The sequence below is a fragment of the Micropterus salmoides genome, unplaced genomic scaffold (assembly GCF_014851395.1).
Source record: "Micropterus salmoides isolate LMB-PRFRI ecotype aquatic unplaced genomic scaffold, ASM1485139v1 Ms_hic_scaffold_4, whole genome shotgun sequence".
Lineage (NCBI taxonomy): Eukaryota > Metazoa > Chordata > Actinopteri > Centrarchiformes > Centrarchidae > Micropterus > Micropterus salmoides.
In genome coordinates, this window is record NW_024043372.1 from 30,772,348 (window position 1) to 30,792,008 (window position 19,661).

Genomic DNA, 19,661 nt, shown 5'->3' on the forward strand with positions numbered 1-19,661 from the left:
GGCGATAGTACCCAAACGAAGAGGTAATACGCATTTTCACATAACAACGAAGAAGAAGCGAGACACCAGAGCGGGCGAGACGCTTCTGCCTATCCGTACTGAGAAATGGCGGCGTCCGTGTGCCGAGTCGGGAGCACTGTGGGTCGAACCCTCGCCAAAGCCCGCAGCGTAAGTAACGTTACAGATTTAAAGGCTAAGCAGAAAATATTTTTATAATGTAGAATATCTAAGCGGGATATATGTGCTACCCTTTTTTTGACGTAACGCTGACAGTAATTGACCGCTAGCTAAGTTAACAAGCTAACCGGTTAGCATTAGTTAGCTAGCAGTGAATGCAAGGTCAACGGTCAAATGAAGCAGTACGCCGTGTAACAATCACCTGACGTGTAACATACACGTTATATATGTGTTGTCTAGATCAGCTGGTCATCGTTCAGTCGTGTTGGGTCATTTACAAGGTCAGCAGCTGTAACGTTTGCCACTTGTCCGCATACCGCGGCTAACGTTAAGCCTCCTGGCTAGCAGCATTAGCATGATGACAAACAGGGCTGACCAAGTTAGCTGTGTTTCCAGATTTTGTAATCATCCCGTAAAATAGTGAAAATATTAAACTAGATACTTGGACGAGCTTTACATCAGAATATATATAAACTTAAATTGTCTTCTGTTTTTGTGTAGTTAGTCACTCCATTGATAGAAAGCTGAAGCTGTCAATGTCAGCTGCCAGAATAAGTTTAGATGTCCTGTGGAAACATTTCTACTCTGCATGTGAACGAATCAAGAGTATATTTAAAGCATTTAGTACAGTCTGACCCAGGCATACCGACCGTGGACCCAAGTCCATAAGTCACTGTTCTAAATTCCCTGTTATGTAGTTTTTGAGATCCCAACTACACAGACACACACATAGGACATAACCATAGCCCACTTTCCTAGGTAATAATAATAATAAGCAGAGGCTACATTCTAACAGTATTTTTTTAATGTATAGGATTTTTAAAATGACTCTTGTTGCCTCTTGGTGTCTTTACCCGTCCAGCCCATCTTGCTGTCTCTGAGGCGTGGACAGGCCTCAGTCAGCTATGCCCAGAGTCTGGTGGGAGCCCCTGAAACTCGCCTCACTGCCCTGGACAATGGTTTGAGAGTTGCCTCTGAGGAGACTGGACATGCTACATGCACAGTAAGAACACAGTAATAGGTGGTCTATTTGCAACCATGTAAGACTTTTTAAGGAACTTTATAGACTCACCATTTTACTGTCATTGAATGGTATATGATGAAGAGAGTTGTCTGTTAACATTCCCTCCATTCTTCACATGTCTCTTCCTCATCATAGGTTGGACTGTGGATCAGTGCTGGCAGTCGCTATGAGACTGAGAAGAACAATGGAGCAGGCTTCTTCCTGGAGCACATGGCTTTCAAGGTAGACAGTAGTAGACTTCATGACCTTAAAGGTAACCGGTAAAGTTTTCCTGTAACCAAGTTAGTAAATAGTTTTATTTAGATTCACTGTTAGTCACTGTAATTGTATGTATCTTTGAGGTCTAACACATTGACTGCATTTCCTTCCTCATAAATTTGTGAATGCAGATTTTTCTTTTTAAAAGTTTGAAATCTGCATTGTTAATATATGGAAAAAGAAGTACTCTGTTTTCGCATGCTTTAGTGACATACTGCGTTACAAATGATGTGATGTTAGATCCGGTTAACAGGTCTTGGTAGATAAGTGCAACTTTTATGGACTGTAAAATTGCTCACTGCAGTTCAAGTGGAGCGCCACTGAAATATGCAAAAAGTCAGGAACCAACAAGCAGAATCGAAATGTGCGTGTCTTAACAAATCCGTGGTTCTTGGAAATTTGGTAATGGTTCCAGCTTCCCAACCCTACCTACCTGTTAGCCAAAAAGTGCCATTACACAGTTCCTTCCATTCACCTTTATTCTTGCCCTCTAGGGAACCAAGAACCACCCTCAGACAGCCCTAGAGCAGCAGGTGGAGGCTATGGGTGCTCACCTGAGTGCCTACACCTCCAGGGAGCACACTGCATACTATATGAAAACCCTGGCCAAAGACCTCCCTAAAGGTGAGATGACCTGCTTACAAGCAGTGAAATAAACTGGTTATCACCTAGTTTGAACAATAACCTGATTTCAACCTGACATCCTTATAAAAAAAAATTGTAAGATGAAGTGTGAGCATATTCTATTTTTAGTTGTGAACAATCCTCTGTTGTTCCGCTGTGTTTTCCCAGCTGTGGAGCTGCTGTCAGAGGTGGTGCAGAGCTGCTCGCTGAGCGAGGCAGAGATTGAGCAGCAGAGAGCTGTGGTGCTACGTGAGTTAGAGGAAGTCGAGGGTAACCTACAGGAGGTTTGCCTGGACCTGCTGCATGCCACAGCCTTCCAGGGCACTCCTCTATCACAAAGTGTGCTGGGACCCTCCAACAATGCCAGGTAGGAGGATCTGCATGCTTCCACACACACAGACATTTAATTACTCAAAATTGCTTTTATCAGATATATTATTCTGTCAAAAAAGTGCAGGATTGTAATGATGCTAAGTATGGCTTCAAAAGTAGCACAGCTCTTAATTTGTCATAATGTAACTTAAACTTGTGTATTTCCTTTCAGTATGTCTGTTCCATATTATATTAAACTTTGCACCATTGTGTAAGTTACCACCAGTACTCTTCAATTCTCCCAGGACTCTGACCCGCCAGGACCTAGTGGAGTACATCAATAGCCACTACAAAGCCCCTCGCATGGTGCTGGCTGCTGCTGGAGGTAGGTCCTCTTCTTCCTAAAGCACACCATGAGGAGTCACGCTGGCAGCATGTGAATTTCGACTTTTCCTGAAATGACTTGGCATTTATCATGTGTCTCCACTACAGGTGTAAACCATGAGGAGTTGGTTGGTTTGGCCAAATCTCACTTCAGCGGAGTGTCTTTTGAGTATGAGGGAGATGCTGTCCCTGTGTTGTCACCCTGCCGATTTACAGGCAGTGAGGTGAGATGTGTTGACAAACTAATATTTGAGATTGATGCATTTTATTCTTGCCTGTGACAGAGCTTGGAGCACGGGTAGGGATATTATTTTCATTGTCAAACATGTTGTTGATCTGGTCCTTTCCTGCTTCTCCTCAGATCCGTATGCGTGATGATGCTTTGCCTCTGGCACACATTGCCATCGCTGTGGAGGGGGCCAGTGCTGCCAGCCCAGACATTGTGCCACTCATGGTTGCCAACTCCATCATTGGCAGCTATGACCTCACGTATGGTGGTGGAAAGGTTGGTGAAATGTGTTTTTGTACAGGCGCGTTTTAAAAAAAAGTACAACAAATGATGAAATTAGCAATTGTAACCAGTAGCCTACCTCCCTAAAGTGAATTAATCTTATTGGTTCAGCAGTGTCCCCTTTAAGCTTTGCCCACTTGAGGTTTTTAATATCTTGAGTGGCCATTATAAAGGGGTAGACTATGATCCTCTCTGAAAACCTGGGTCAGGGGTCTCACTCCTGCCTCCGGACCTGTCGAGAGGAACAAGATCTGAAATACATAGCAGCTGTTTTGTCATGGAGTGCCCGACCCTGGGTAGAATAGCAATTTTAAAAAAAATAAAATTTATTATTTAAAAAAATAACAATTAACTGATTTTATCATTTTCATTTCATATTTTTCTGTACAACCTAACACCACAGTTATTTCATCCTATTACCTGATGTTGGTGTGATTATGGTCTCAGATTAATTGTGAACAGTAGAACATCAATGTCCATTCCTTCCTCTCACCTGTAGCATCTGAGCAGCCGTCTGGCTCGCCTGGCAGAGGAGAAGAAACTGTGTCACAGTTTCCAGGCCTTCCACTCCTCCTACAGCGACACCGGCCTGCTGGGCATTCACTTTGTGGCTGATAAGCACAACATCGAAGACATGATGCACTGGTCCCAGAATGCCTGGTCAGTAATGACTCCAGGACAGACACACACACAGAACACCATAACTATATTATGGTCATTTTTAGTTATTGGACACACCAAATTTTGTCTTATTTCCCCCACTTTATGCTCCCCGCAGGATGAACCTGTGCACCACAGTGACAGAAAGTGACGTAGCCAGAGGCAAGAACGCTCTGAAGGCCAGCCTGATTGGACAGCTCAATGGTACGTAAGTGCCTGTCATGCATTCACCAGGGATTTTTTTTCCCCGGATTTTCCCACCTGAAAATCGGACCCACGTGAATCATGCAGATCGGGGGGTCCGCAGTTGTTCTTGTCTCACGCACATGCCCGCCTACAATTTATCAATAAACAGAGACTGATGTGGCTGTTTGATCTGAGTTTCCTGAATAATAACTGTTTCTTTAACAGTTAGGCCACCAGGTCTTAAACAGGCAACAACCTTTGCTGCTGTCTCTTATTAAAAATAATCTATTAACTTCTACTAAACTAATTTGAAAGTTAGTTATTAGTTATACAGTCAATTATTTCATGCTGCATGTTGCACATTTAGCGGTTGAGTTTGGTAAAAAATGAATACAAAATAATTATTAGAGGTTGCGAAGGCGCAGTGGATTAGACACTTGTCTTTGATTCCCACTGCAACACATTCACCAAATAAGATATTGTCATGGGTCCTGCTTTACCATCCATATGCTATAATAGAGCCGCCGCCAGTTTTATCGGGGGGTGTGTGTGTGGGGTCTCAGTATATTTTCCTGCTTTTTTTTTGCCCTTTGCCAATCACATGCCTGATTCACACAAACGCAATTACAATTCTCCTCCTAGTCACAAATCACAATACCGCTTTGTCTTGTAGGAACAACACCAATTTGTGATGACATAGGGAGACACATCCTGAACTATGGCCGGCGTATTCCTCTGGCAGAGTGGGATGCTCGGATTGATGTGAGTTGACACTTTGACCTGGACGATTTGTACAGTCTCTCATAATCTGCTTAAAACTGCTAAGTCTGTCTCCAACATAAGTTCTTACTTCCCTCCACATCCCTCCTTTCAGGCCGTGACCCCCAGGATGGTGCGTGACATCTGCTCCAAATATATCTACGATAAGTGTCCGGCTGTGGCAGCTGTTGGTGAGTTCTTTGTGATTTTGGTCCTGTTGCAGCCCTTGCTATAATCATTTTCTCTAACCTGTCCCTCCTGCCTTTCTCCCCCAGGCCCTGTCGAGCAGCTACCTGACTACAACAGAATGCGCAGCGCCATGTACTGGCTAAGGTTTTAAGAAACGTTGTTGTGTCGCTCCGTGTGTTCTGTGTTTGCTCCTCATCTTCCACCTCAACTTACCCCGCTTTCCTCCTGTCATCACTGTCAGAGTGAACAGCTGAGGATTGTCCACACGTTGGCTTGACAGCACAGGCAGCCGTCGACCCTCTTTCTCCTCCCTGCCTCCCTCTCTTATCCCGCCCATCATTCTTAGTTAGCAATGAGGGGGGCAGCCAGTCTGCACATTGAGTGTTGAAATTACACATCGGTTGCCTCTTAATTGTACTATAAAGGTCCTCATCACTTGATTCTGACTTGGAGAGAGGAGGGGAGAGAAGGTAGACTTGAATAGTAAGTAATTATCTGCTGGACACAGTACAGCCAGTACTGAATACAACCAGTTTGGAGTAACAGTATATTTATAATTTCTGAAACATTTGTTTCTGTCCACTATTGTACATAACAGAAGCGCTCATTCCGACAAAATAAAAATACTGTAAAACACTGGCCCTGTGTGGATTCTCAGTCATATGTACAGTGGTACGTGGTGTATTGCTTTTCAAAGTTTTAAGTACAACACATTTTATTACATTTTTGCATACTTCTTACCCTTTACTTTTTAGCACACTGTTCTTAGTGTCATGGTCAATGGCAATGTTTTTCTGATTGTTGCTTACTTCAATTCAATTTTTTTTATATAACACCAATTCAGAAGTTATCCTATTGCACTTTTCATACAGAGCAGGATTAGACTATACTCTACTCTAATAACAGATCCAAAAGTTCCCACAGTGAGCAAGCAATTGGCAACACAGGCAAGGAAATACTCCCTTTTAGGAGGTAGAGAAACCTTATACAGAACCATGACTCAAGGTGGGCAGCCATCTGCCTCGAAGTAGCCAACACAATATACACACAGAAATATAACCCTAACCCTACAGAAAATTTATAATGGCATTGATAATTCTAGTAATATTGGGAGGACTAGTAATAATTATAGCAGTGGATGTGCTGGAACAGGTGACTTGCAGCCACAGACCCAGACTGCACTGCTCCAGAGCCTGAAACACCTGCAGAAAGCGATGGGAGGAGAGGGACAAGAAAGAGCAAGGAAAGAGATGCATTAACGGGAAAAGGTTGCATAAAGAGGGAGAGAGGAGCTCAGCGCATTGTGGGAAGCCCCCTGGCAGTCCAGGTGTATAGTCGCATTGTCAAGTGACGGTTCAGGGCTCACCTGAGCCAGCCCTAACTATAAGCTTTATCAAAGAGAAAAGTCTTCAGCCTATTCTTAAATGTAATTCTAACTGCAAACAAGACATGTACAAGAACCGTACAACAAAAAACTATTTTTACTTCTCACTGACCTCTTTCTGTAATTATGTATCTTAATGCATAATCTGTCACATGACACAATGTGTTGGTAGGCTCCTGAATGTTATAGACACTTAACGCTACCTCCTCCTGATTTCATGCCACAATTATTTCCAGGACCGAAAGCTGCACGTCAAAGTTCAGTTCAGTGTCAGTCTGTCTTTGATTTTTCAAGACAAGAAGGACCTACTGATAGGCATAGCTGTTATCCCTCTACTCTCCTAAAAGCACACTTGGTCTCTTTTCATTGTCACTCTGTTCTGTCTTGTGAGTATACATCAGATTTATCAGTGATCTATGATTTGAGGTGTAATTTCAGGTTGTGGGCTACTTGGCATTTTTCCACTGTGAGTAATGTTTTGTTAGCATTTGCTCTTGTGTGTTTGTGTTCTGTATGTATTACTATCATTTTCTATATATGGTTATGTTGTTTGTATTTGAACATCAATGTGCAGAACAATCAAATTGATCAGTTATGATGAGATACTCTCTGATATATTGAGTTTATTCTATCCATAACCCTACGTCAATAGGGTACCTGAATGATAAACCAGAACCTGCTCATTTTTATATATATATATATATATAGTTATAGTTCAGAATCATAGCGATGACATAACCTTAGATTCATGCGTCATGCTGTATCTGTGACAATAATGTTACCAGTATACAACCCAGGACATCTCTGTTTGCTGCTTTATGACATTTGTGTGACCCGTGTTTGTTTATATGACGGCAACGGAGACATCTCGTAATCATGAGGGCCCCTGAGGGCCCAACTATCATAATCAGGATGTATTTGTTGTATTCATATCATTAGCCAGATGAGGATAAGTACCTTGATGGGCTGGACTGGAGGCGACTCAAGACATGAGGTAGGCTTTTTCTTGTTCAGTGTCCTTCCTGGGCCTGACAGCCTCATCCTCCCGTTTGTTTTCTGAGGGTTTTCTCTGAACATTGCCCTTCTCTCTTCCTTTCTGTTCTGTAAATAGACGCATTTGTGTACTCATCATACATACTCATACATTATGTTCCCTTTGAGGGGCAACAATGCACATTGTCCAGCCTTTTGAATTTTTCCACATCTTCCCTGGCAAACATGTCAAGATTCCACACAAGGACACATCCACATAGCTGTGATAGCTGTCATAAAAATCTGTGGTGACAGTTAAAAAAAAAAACAGATACTGATTGCTGGATCTTCAATCAAGCCTATCGTTGGAACCAAGGAGCAAGTTCCTTTAATTCTACTTTAACTATTAAGTAACACATAAATCCCATTTTTAAAAAAGTCCTAAACTCTAAGTAATGGCACCCCATTTATTGTCTCTTGCTCCCAACTAAATGTTGTAGAATGTAATCATTCCCAGTAATGTGGAACAATTTAGGACTGTTCATTCATGTAGAACTGATTCTTTGGTGGGAGTTTGGGACATAGACTGCTTGTTTTAGGTTTAGAAAACTAATTTTTTTAAAAACATGCTGTTTTAGTGTTGTGCCGTGTAACTGCAATTCATTTTCCATACATACACACATACACCATGATTAGCACTGTCGCCTCACAGCAAGAAGATCGTGGGTTCAAACCCCGGTTGCCCCGGCCTTTCTGTGTGGAGTTTGCATGTTCTCCCTGTGTCTGCGTGGGTTCTCTCCAGGTGCTCCGGCTTCCTCCCACCATCCAAAGACATGCAGTCTAGATTAATTGGTGACCCTAAATTGTCCTTAGGTGTGAGTGTGAGCGTGAGTGGTTGTTCGTCTATGTGTGGCCCTGCAATGGACTGGCGACCTGTCCAGGGTGTACCCCGCCTTGCGCCCGATGTCAGCTGGGATTGGCTCCAGCCCCCCCGCGACCCTGTATGCAGGATAAGCAGTTGACAATGGATGGACACCATAACCTGACAGTAAGATAAGCTATTAGGATGAGTATAAGACACATGTGAAATAAATCTGAATCAGTGTTAGAAATCACAAACAATAGAAACTACAAATGTGATCACAACAATCTGTAATAGTATGAAAATAAGTTGTCTTTTAACATATCATATGCCTCCAGATTTTAACGATGAGACTGGTCATCCAGTCTGCATGGAGGATTGACAACACATTAATTTTTTGTAGTGTGTTGATACTTTTGAAAATAGATGGTGGGTTTCAGTTGTACTTTGACTGCAGACTGGGGCAACTATCCAATTCATTTTAGCAGTGTGACTACCATTGTGTTATTTTTAGAAAGAGAAAAATGGCAATGAGTGTAGAGGAAATGAGATGAAATGAGGGGAGGGTGATAGGAGTGTAGAGATGTAAAAGATAAACAGAGAGGGGAAGGGGCAGTGTCACTGCGAAGACCAATGTGGATGAAGACAAAGTCGTGGACGAGCAGGCAGAAGTCCAGTTGAATATCCGACTGCGTGCCACACAGGTCGCTTCTCAAGACCACAAAGAAGAAGAAGCTAGGAGACAGAAGATACAGTATTATAGGATATCTGAGGGTCAAAGACAAGAGAACATTATCAAAGCCCTGCTTTAGACCAGAGGAAGGAGAAGTGCCTTTTTGTCAAGTTACCAACTTTTCACAGTGGTGACACCGAGTAAGTATTGATGGGGATCATGACACTGCGTACCCAGGTTTATCTGTACATATGTCAGAAATTATTGCATGATTTATTAGAAAGTTGGACAAAATGTTACAGAATGAACAATTCTCTGCAGAAGTCTTGTTGAAGCTATATTTCAAATATACCAATTACTGCACAGTGGATAGATCCTGTATGTCCATTTGTGCTTTGATAGGGACTACTGAAATGTAAATCTTAATTGGATGTTGTTGGTGATGGAACAGTGTTTTTACTGTTGCATTACATCATACCCTGCACTATTCATACCTAAAAGCCTCCTGTGTTTTACCACTAGTCTCACTTTATGACTGAAGTTGGATTTTCATATGAAATCAGTAAAAAAAATCCATGTTTTTAGACAGTTTCCCAGTGCGTGCCATCACCGAGAAGCCTTGCAGTGTCACTGTAGTGTACTGTTGAGTCATGGCTGATCTCTTCTTCTTCTCTCCCTGTAGACAGAGTCCTGACCATGCGAAGTCTGCATGTGTGTTTCTGTCTGGCTCTGCTCCTGCCTTGGTGTGTCCAGAGCCAGAGGAGCACTCTTGCCAAACTTGATGAAGACACACAAAGGGACGTGCTGGCTGTTGACATCCTGAAAAGCAGCGGCGTGTTGAACTCGTTGCTCCGATCAGAGTATCACAGTGTGCACCGGCGAGCACGAGCCCCGCGTCCAGCCTCCCAGGTGCCAAAGAGAGCCCAGCAGGGGTCCCGCTTCGCCCTGTCCCTCGATGTTCCCACCAGCATACTCAGCGTCCTCATAGACCTGGCCAAAAACCAGGACATGAGAACCAAGGCAGCAGCCAATGCAGAACTGATGGCACGAATAGGCAAGAGGAAATAAGAAGCATGGCCCCTGGGAGCAGTTAGGGGCGTGATGGACAAAATCTCACCTCACAGAGAAATTAACTTCTTACATCGTGGCCCTGGCACTTGGTTAGAAAGAATGATAGTTCCGCAACTGTCACTTGCGGTCAGTATCTGTCGTATAGAGCTTACATCTGCTTTACTTTTATACGTGTATTAAATGGTTAGAATACCTCATTCCACACCCAAACCCCTCCATGGACTGACTCTTGAAACAGATGTAATTAGAAAGAATGGTGTATAACAAAACAAAAGGACCCACAAACAATGTAAGATGAAGCTGGTCTTTTGTCTCAAAGATTATTTACCCATGGGTTCGAAACCGTGATCAGGTTCCGATATCTGTTTCTTATGTTTGCATGTGTAATCTTGAATTCAAAGAAAAGGTTGTTCAATTAAATTCAATATGATAATGATATTTTTTTTCTCAAGTCTAATTCTTTTCACTCTGCATTGATATCAGGCATGCTTAGTATAATTTCAAGCATCAGCAACCCATAAAGCACAAATGAATGGGTGTGAGCCAAATGAGCCTGCGTCACCCACAGCGACGTCAGATATGTGATAACAGGACAAAGACATTGGCAGGATATTGACCACTGAAAGAAGAACAGACCCTTTCTATAGACCTTTGTTCACTAATACTTGATGAATTTGGCAAACAAGGCGTAGCTATTTTAAGTCTGATGCATTATCTGCTCTACATTAGACTAATATCTGTGACATGATTCATCTGGGCACCGACAGTGAGCAATGAGCATGAAATGTGAAGCAACAGAGTGAAATAAACTGCTCATCTGATTTACATTTGAGTGTAATCTGTCGCTGGTCATGACCTTGAATAATGTAGTGTATCACTTCAAGCTTCAATTTTATAATAATTAAAGCCAATACAGCTACACTGCAAGTAGTAAGGCCACTATGAAGTCAGTACTGGGCATCACAGAAACTCACAAATACACAAATTACCCAGCAATTATTCAGACATTAGCATTTGATTGTTGTCTCAGCTGGCATCAAGGAGCACAGGGTTGTTTATATTGCCATGAGAATATTGTAACAATAATCTATTTAAGGAAGCCTAAGTGGCCTTCTCAGGCTTATGTTACAGCAGATATCACAGGCAATGTACCACAAAGGAAACTAGCATTTCTGCTGCTGGATATTCAATATAAAGTAGTAAAGCTGTGTTTCCCACACTACAGCCATGTAGTCTGGTGAAGTGTGGTTATGAAACAAATGTTGCTATTTAAATTGGAGGGGGGGGGGGGGGGGACTCCACTCAGCATCATAAGGCTGTTATCACAAGTATTGAGTGCAGTCCTCTGAGAAACCACAATCTTAATTTAGCCTTTTCAATTTGGGTTTAAAGTTGTTTCCCAGATTAGTCTTGACAAGTGTATTTCTGCTACAGTTGCTAGCTAATATTACAGGAAATAAACTTGGGAAATAAATATAATGGTCACTACATTGATCTGACAGATATAGCTACCAGTGAAATTTTACCCAAAACATGTTATCTTATCAAATGTGATGCCTTGTAATAGACTACTGTAAGTTAATTAATAGTAAATAAACCATATGCTCTTAAAATATATATATATAAATTATCGTATTCTGAAAGGGGCAATTCTGCATAATGGCTGTCTACATTTAGCTGCTTATCCTTAGTTTCCTACTTCTGTACTTTTGAACGCAGGACTTGTGACAGGAGGTGTTTCCTACCTATAGGTCCTACCTGCTAAACTGAAGCAGTTTGTCGTTTGTCCACATGATGTCCTCGTTGTCTCTTCTCCACCCACAGACTGCAATTTACAGGCATTAACTGTGGCTACTATCGAGCTTAAAGTTTGGCGTAAGACGGCTAATCATGCCGTCAAATATATCCATTACACATTCCTCCTCCCTGAATGGTCTATTGGTGAAATGCGTGAGAGCTAGAATTCAAACGGAGGGAGAGAAAGTAGCCAAAATGGCGCAGACTGTGGTCGTTAATCAGTCCGTACAGGTGTTGTTAATTAGTGCTGAGGCAGCGATGGGCTCATGTGTAGGCACTTTACAGCAGGAACGCACAGGGGAAAGTAAGTCTTAATACTTTGCTGTTTTCTTTTTAATTGGGGTTTTATCATGTTTTGCTCTATAAAATATTAACTTCTGGTGACTGCTTCTTTTTTCAGTTGCGAAGTTAAAACCCTTTAAAGATGCAGTCCTTTTTAATCAACACATATTCTGATACTAACTATATCAACCAATTTACAGTCTATAGGGATTTTACTATCTTGAGATCTGAACGCTGAACATGTTATCTTAAGAAAGAAGAAGCAGATTTCTCACCAGATTTCTGAGGTAGTTATTCACACAGAACTTCACTCCTCTGAAAATCAAACCATTATAATTGACTGTCATTTCCCCCAGTTTTTGATTTTCCCTTTTCTACTTTACAGAAAGTCTTTTTGCATTGTAGTATTGTGACAATAAACAGGAATGGAGGATTATGTCCAGTATGCAGTAACACTGAGGTCAGCCATTATGTCAGTACTGTGTGTCTTCATATGTAAGAAGTTTTTCTCCCATTCCCTCTATTTCCATTCCTGATTTCCTCAGTCATGCGGGAGCCTGCTTAGTGTAAATGATGTGCTGCTAAGCTGTGTGTGCACCTTCAGACTCGCACACAGTGTGACACAGCCACTAGCAAAGGTGTGTGAATTGTGAGAGTATGGCAGCATGACTGGAGTCTGTCTTCTCTGAACTAAAGTTTAAGCGGGGCAGAACATGTCTGTCTTAACGTCACATCAGGTCGTTTCTTTTAACAGTGAAACAAACATTCAAACATCTTACTTAAACTACATTTAAACTGTTTGAGGAACATTACCAGTTGAATGTGATCTTGGACAAGGCAGGAGAAACCTTTTTGATACTCCAGCATAATCACAGGGTCTAGTAGGCCTACCCGTGGTGCCGCTTCTTCCTGCAGCAGGTTTAAAATTGTACCTGGGTGGCTAAGTTTTCTTTTGTCATTTCCATATCAATCTCTGGGTTTTAATTGTTGTGGCCAGTGTACACAGGTGATCTCAGACTACCTGTAGCTTAAGTTGTGCAACATGGTGTAGTAACACTGGGAGGTCTAGGCACTCCCTGTCAGCTGATACACCAATGCGTAAGACGACGTGTGGTGAACATTGAACTATGACCTCATTTTGGAAATGTTCAATGTAATTTTGTGCTATCACACCACTGTTGCCTATTGTCCTCCAGCCTCTGGCAGAGACAGACAGTAAGGTGCAAATTCTTATCAAAGGTGTATTAGAAGTTGATGTCTGAGTATATCTATACGAAAGAACAGCCGTAGTTTTGAGATAATAGGATTTAAAAAATGCCTGTCGTATCACAATAGCACAATAGTTCATTCTCCCTGTTTCACTGAATTTAATGGAGAACTTTCAACTACAACATGGTGAATATCACCTGTTTCTTGTCTGTGTGTTTTTATTTAATCTTAGTTTGATGTTTAAATTTACTTAAATTGTGAGCCCACATCATATTTTAATAAGATCATCAGATCACAAACCTTTGTATTTAAAGGGTTGATTCACCCAAACTACACAAAACATATTCTTACTTACCCCAGCTGCTATTTAGCCATGCAGATACATATTTCTGCCACCATCCTGATCATCCTAGTTGTAGTTAGAATGTGTACTGTGCAAAGCATTGAAAAATACATTTTTTTTAATGTCTTTAAAATCTTTCCAATAATAATGTCCAGGCTAATTTGGGAAATTCACAGAATACACTGTCTGAAACCTGGATAATTTCAACCAAAACTATCCACTAGAGGTAAGTGAGAAAATTTATTTTTTTGCTATTTGGTTGAACCCATTTTCAGGATGCTCAGCTGATGTAACTGTTTCTGTATATAACTGGATTTCACAGGGGAGGGTCAGTGGGAGTGATCACGGAGAATTACTCAATAAAGCCGACAGCTTGCAACTAGCTCAAGAGTCATCTGCACAAAGTTCAGTGATAAAGTGGTGCAAGAAACAAAAGCAGGGAGTATTCATTACCACAGAGGATTAGTGATCAGAACCAAGTTTGGAGCTGAACTTCAAGAACACAGCGACCACTATAAGGATAACTTTCAAACGCAGTTGGGACAACAGCTGGTGAATTGTCACCTTTCTAAAACTGTAAGATTATTGATGATGATGTTATTGAGAAATTTGTGTAGTGTATTTAAGTAAAGGGATTGTTTTACAGATAAGATACAGTTGTGATAGATGTAAACGTGTAGGCCTGGACACTAAACAGGGCCGGTGCCAGAATTTACTTAATTGCTTGCCTTAATTTAATGTTGGAATGTAAAATGTACTAACTTTCCAAGCTGCAGTATTCACTCAAAGCTACTACTGGATCCTTCTGTGATGCCTGTTAGTAATGTTACCCTCTGCTAGTAATGATGATGTGTTGCCTTGTTGCCTAAACTGATGATATCTCCAATCACAGGTGGAGGAGCTCTTAGATGGATTACACTATGAAGTCCCTGAGCCTTCTGACTCCTTCTACCCTCACCAAGTAAGAGCACCACACAATGAGTTAGATAGGACAGTCAACACTGTCACTAGTAAAAAGTTGACACGGTTTGACATTTACTTATGTCATCTATATATCTTATCTCTCAGGTGTGTGACAGCCAGTGTCTCAGCCAGTGCTTCCATGACCCAGCAGCTACTGTCGGGTAGAGCTCCTCGGCCGAAGCCCTTCAGGGTCACAAATGCTGACCGCAGTGTGAAGAAGGGCATCATGGCAGACACGCTAGAAGACCTGATGAACAAGGTTAGGAAGGGGATATAAAGTGTTGAAAGGGCTGAGGAGAGGAACTGTGATGTAGTTGAGGGTGTAGGACGATCAAACGGTTACTCACACACTTGAAAGCACATTAAGACCAAAGCTTATAATGAGGACGCAGAGAGACACCGTGATGTGTATAGATGATTCAAATAACCACAGACAGACTGGCCCATAATTCGCTCACTGCTGCACCATCTGTGAGGCTTGAGCACATTTCGCACTCCTGCTGGTAAAAGTTCAATACTGAAGTGTACATTATTTAGCAAGCGATGCACTTACGTTCCTCTCTGTGCCTGCTCTCTCAGGTCGCCGACTCGTTGAGTGTACCGTGTGTCAGCGCACTGCTGCTGGATGAAGATGGCACAGGGGTGGAGACAGAGGACTTCTTCCAGACGCTGCCTGAAAATGCTGTCCTCATGGTCCTGGAGAAGGGCCAGAAGTGGACCCCACATCCAGTATGATAGTGTTTGACCCTTTTCACATCAACCACTAGGTGACACTGTTGATCAGCTGCTTCAGCTTTAAATTGCACAGTTTGACATATTGATCTTCAGCATTTGTTATGCCAGCGATTCTTTGATGTTAGTGACTGAACAGACAGGGAAATGTTTCTTTAATGCAGCAGCCATGAATATGGATGGAACATGGGTGTGTGTAGACTGAAGAATAATACACTGACTATTCAGTGAAATTTAATGAGCAAATATTTCATCCTTCAAACTGAATAGGGGAGTAATATGTCAGTTATTGTGCGAAGGCAGAACACAGGGCAAACACCAGAGATTAGTTTCTTCCTTCATAATTTTTAGAGGAGAATCAGCGGCAGGGGTTGAATATTAATCCGACCTAGAGGTATCACCTCATTTGAATGGTGTTCACCCAAAAACACTTCATTTCTAGAGAAATGGATGATTCTAAATGTCCTCAAACTGACTTTGCTTAATTGTCAGTTGCCTTTCCCATCATCATTGGCAGGAGCTGAACTGTCTGGCGGAGCTGGGTGCTGTCCTTTGGCCCAGTTTGCTGGCTGCAATCACACCCAGCGAAATGCTTGTCTGTACCCTTTTGACCTGACTTATGTTTCCCTTCCTGTCGCCTCACAGAACAGCCCCTCCAGAGATCAGCTCTGGCCGCAGCACCGGACAGATGTGGCCAAGCTGACATTTGACCTCTACAAGAACAACCCCAAGGATTTCATTGGGTGCCTGAATGTGAAAGCAACCCTGTACGGTGTTTATTCTGTATCCTATGACCTGCGCTGTTACGCTGCCAAAAAGATGCTGAAGTGAGTGAAAGAGCCTGCCAAATATCTGGAACCTTCAGATATTTTTATGCTTTTGTGTTGAACAATTATGTAATTGCTGTGTTGTTTTTGTGTTTTTTTTTCTTCATGTCAGAGTGTTTCTCCAACTTTACCGAGGCACTCTTTGGATCCCTAGTAATAGTTAGAGATGAAAATTAAGACATTTTAATGAGATTGTCCTCCAAGCAGATCATCACCATTGCAATGCAACCACCTACTGACAATTTAATTTATAATTTTCAGGTTCATTGTCTACTGTACATCAGCTGCTTTAAATTAGGACCATTTACAGTATTCAGTGCACAAACCCTGACATGTTAAGTCTAATATCACATTTGATTGTGAATACCAGTGTGGGTGGCAGAGTTGAAATGGTGGGATTGCAGAAGAACAAAGGCTAGATTTTACTGAGATTAATTTTGGGAGAAGTTACATCATCGCTGCCGAGATCTGCTGGTTTTCAGCTTTGGCACAGAGCTTCGGTCAGAGCGGATTACATTTTGCAGACTTGTCAAATATGAGGCTTTTGTGCTCACACGAGTTTATTTCTTAGATGTCAGTTTTATGAGATTCAGTTAATGTGAGGTTGTGAATATTTCCTGTCAGTCATTTTCCAGTCAGCTGGTATGATCTGTCACGCTTGTTGATTTCATTTTCTATGACAATTACTCAAGAAATTAATGTATTTTTTTCCCCCGATAATATTCTCATACATATGTATATCCCAAGTTGCTCAAATGCTGTTTGTCTCTGCAAATGGGAATTTGCTATTTCACTCAATTTGTGTCTCTGCGCTGTGCTTCCAGGGAGGCTCTGCGATGGACCATCTTCTCTATGCAGGCCACAGGCCACATCCTGCTGGGCTCCTCCTGCTACATCGAGCAGCTGCTGGAGGAGGAGGAGCGAGCCGAGAAGAGCCTGAAGTTGCCACAGGAAAGCAAGATCAGGCAGCTGCAGAGCATGCTGCTGGGAAAGACATCCCAATGATGATGGACTAGAGCTAACAATGATGGTGGAGCAAACGTATTGTCCACTTGTAGATTTGGGACACAATGTAGATGTCACAGATGAAACTGGTGATCTCTACTTGTTCATATCACAATATCTTGTGCAGTTTGCTGACATTTCAGACATTGCAACGGTCTCTTCTCAGTCACTTTCTTGCTCTGTTACATTTTTTTTGCCCACTTTTCATGTAGAAGCTGACACTGCTGAGTTATTCCTCAAAAAGCACTTTTACTCACTACTGTGTAACTTTTTTTCCTATGGAGATGAATAAATTAAAAAATAATACTTTTATATTTTCCCATTCCTCAAAGGTCCGTTTGAGTCTGCATTCAGTAGGCCTACAAGTGGGCTTACATCTGCAGTAGGAGCCCATTAAGCTGGCATCGTGCATGTGGTTCCTGGTCCGAGTAAGTGTAATTGCTAACGGGTCCAGCTGTCTCTCCCACGCTTCCCTAATTGTCCCCTGGCCTGCACTGTCCTGTCAGCTGCAGCCTGCCTCTGCCTCAAAAAAACCAGGAGAAGAGAATGAGGGAAGAGCAAGCAGCTGCACGGGGCGAGGGGACGGAAGCAAACCATTATACTGAGAGTGAGTGATTAAGGCTTCAGCTGGTGGCAGAAGTGCCACTTTTGCCATTTTGTCTTAGAAGGTGGCAGCAAAAAGCTGACGACAGATTTGAGCTAAACTGGCTGTCTGATAGTAACCTGAAGATAAATGTCTGTGGTGTATATATTCAGGTCAAGAGTCAGAGTATAACTGTTGCCCACTCCCCTGCCTTATATCGACTGGTTTCCACAATTTTTTCCACAATTTTTTGATCTTTATTTTCTGTCTACAGAAAGTATGACCAGAAAATATAGAAATGCAGTCGGAGGTGGTCATTTCTGATTCAGTCCATGTTTTACAATAAATACCCCACGTAATATAAGTTTGTTTTCTAATGTGTTGAGGCTTATGGATGTTGTTTCAATGCAGTGAACCATGGGTCATTAAGACATTTTCGTATTTTGTACTGGCATTGCATCTGTTAATTTGCGTCTCACATGAATGCATGGACTCTAGCTCCACACCCACATGCAAACACAACATAAAAGTGAGCACTGGTCATGTGCTATTTCTTTGTTTGCACTGAAATGAGTCGTGAAGTGCATGCTGATAGTCTCATGCTTCAATCTACACTTGTTCAGAGTATTCCCAAATGGCATTAATCAAGTGTATTGAATTTAAACCATACACTTGCATTTAGATTGGTTTCTGTTGAACTGGTTGGCGAGTGATTTGATTCTGAGCCTCCTTCACAGTGTGCAGATGCTCATGCTAAAAATGTTCAACCATGCACTGCTGTTGTCGTGGCTGACCTTGAAATATGAGCTCCAAATTATAGCTTTACTGTATTCTGTGATCATTAGAAGACACAACCTCTGATCCAAACTTCAACAAAACCACAAAAAAACACTCAATTCAGCCTTCTATTGCTCCCAAATTAATTGACCGGGGTTTCTAACAGTAACACAAGACAACAGAAGTTAGTACTTTCTGATGATGATATTGGTTTGTTTGCACAGCAATAAAACAGGCCTGTAATCATAATGATGAAATGTAGATTTTTATTTGTAAAAGTGTACTACACTGATGTAGCATTTGCACTCCTATGACCTTGTTAGACTCATGACAATAAAAAAGGATCTAAATTGAAACAGCAGAACCAGCCGTACTGTTTTTTTTTTTTTTATTCCTTACAGTCTACTTCTTATCAAAACCTGTCACCATTACCCACGATGCTCAAACTCAGAATACTTGCATTGCATGCTAATGTAGCCTCAAGCTGCTGGCCTCAAGCAGAGATGAGAAGTGGGCTAAAGAGATCTGGTAAGCTCACTTCTTTCTGTGTTTCAGTCGAAGTTGGAATCTCCCAGTTGAAATTTCCAACTGAAATCACAGGTCAATTCATACCAAGTGTACTCACTTGGTATGAATTAAAAAGATAGTGATATAAATATGTTACTGTTAACTGTGTTCTAGTCTAGCTACATCAGTAGATAATCTGCTAAAGGCAATACATTTGTACATTTCCTAATGTTTTAACTGCATTTTTAATGCTTTCCCAAGTTGCCTACCTTTGGGGCAGAGAAGGTGACTTTCAGAGATTATTTACCATGCCAGTAGGCCTATATTATTTTAACATTATTAATGCAGACAGATATACTTTATGGTGCCTGTTAGTTGTCGGTTTTACAATATGCGCTTCCATGGGTGCTGCCATTGCTGTGTGATGTCAGACTCCTGCCTCTTCATGAAGTGGATTTTCCCCCAGTTCACAAGTAGGAACTCTGACTTTGAGTGGCTATCTAGCGTACTTTTTCTAGTCGGTCCGACATTTTGAGTTCTCGAGTTGTCTGGAACGCATTTTTTTTTTCTTTCATTTTTAGACTTGTATT

At 41.8% G+C, this 19,661-nt stretch overlaps 3 protein-coding genes and 1 long non-coding RNA gene across 9 annotated transcripts; 3 read left to right on the forward strand and 1 right to left on the reverse strand.

The window, feature by feature from the left end:
• The first annotated feature begins 25 nt into the window (after positions 1-25).
• LOC119886992 (cytochrome b-c1 complex subunit 1, mitochondrial) lies at positions 26-5,723 on the forward strand. Its single transcript, XM_038698017.1, has 13 exons — positions 26-168; positions 1,040-1,180; positions 1,337-1,423; positions 1,954-2,083; positions 2,252-2,450; positions 2,701-2,780; positions 2,888-3,003; positions 3,141-3,284; positions 3,790-3,950; positions 4,069-4,154; positions 4,810-4,898; positions 5,011-5,086; positions 5,171-5,723. The coding sequence occupies exons 1-13, from the start codon at positions 106-108 to the stop codon at positions 5,233-5,235; spliced, it is 1,437 nt and encodes a 478-aa protein (XP_038553945.1). The 5' UTR covers positions 26-105; the 3' UTR covers positions 5,236-5,723.
• LOC119886995 lies at positions 5,617-7,487 on the reverse strand. Its single transcript, XR_005441580.1, has 2 exons — positions 7,426-7,487; positions 5,617-6,286 (listed from the first exon to the last, which is right to left on the reverse strand). It is a non-coding gene; the product is annotated as an uncharacterized LOC119886995 (long non-coding RNA).
• A 953-nt stretch (positions 7,488-8,440) lies between these two features.
• Positions 8,441-10,762, forward strand: LOC119886467 (urocortin-3-like). Its single transcript, XM_038697234.1, has 2 exons — positions 8,441-9,175; positions 9,658-10,762. The coding sequence occupies exon 2, from the start codon at positions 9,672-9,674 to the stop codon at positions 10,041-10,043; it is 372 nt and encodes a 123-aa protein (XP_038553162.1). The 5' UTR covers positions 8,441-9,175; positions 9,658-9,671; the 3' UTR covers positions 10,044-10,762.
• A 1,341-nt stretch (positions 10,763-12,103) lies between these two features.
• Positions 12,104-17,518, forward strand: cidec (cell death inducing DFFA like effector c). Of its 6 annotated transcripts, XM_038697227.1 has the most exons (9): positions 12,320-12,412; positions 12,511-12,585; positions 13,833-13,903; positions 14,000-14,253; positions 14,570-14,638; positions 14,746-14,899; positions 15,220-15,369; positions 16,018-16,199; positions 17,024-17,518. In XM_038697227.1, the coding sequence occupies exons 5-9, from the start codon at positions 14,586-14,588 to the stop codon at positions 17,202-17,204; spliced, it is 720 nt and encodes a 239-aa protein (XP_038553155.1). In that variant the 5' UTR covers positions 12,320-12,412; positions 12,511-12,585; positions 13,833-13,903; positions 14,000-14,253; positions 14,570-14,585; the 3' UTR covers positions 17,205-17,518. The 6 variants fall into 6 exon arrangements, with proteins under 6 accessions (XP_038553156.1, XP_038553160.1, XP_038553155.1 ...); XM_038697228.1 differs by lacking the exons at positions 12,320-12,412; positions 12,511-12,585 and adding an exon at positions 12,104-12,147; XM_038697231.1 differs by lacking the exon at positions 14,000-14,253 and having other exon boundaries at positions 12,326-12,412.
• Positions 17,519-19,661: the final 2,143 nt, after the last annotated feature.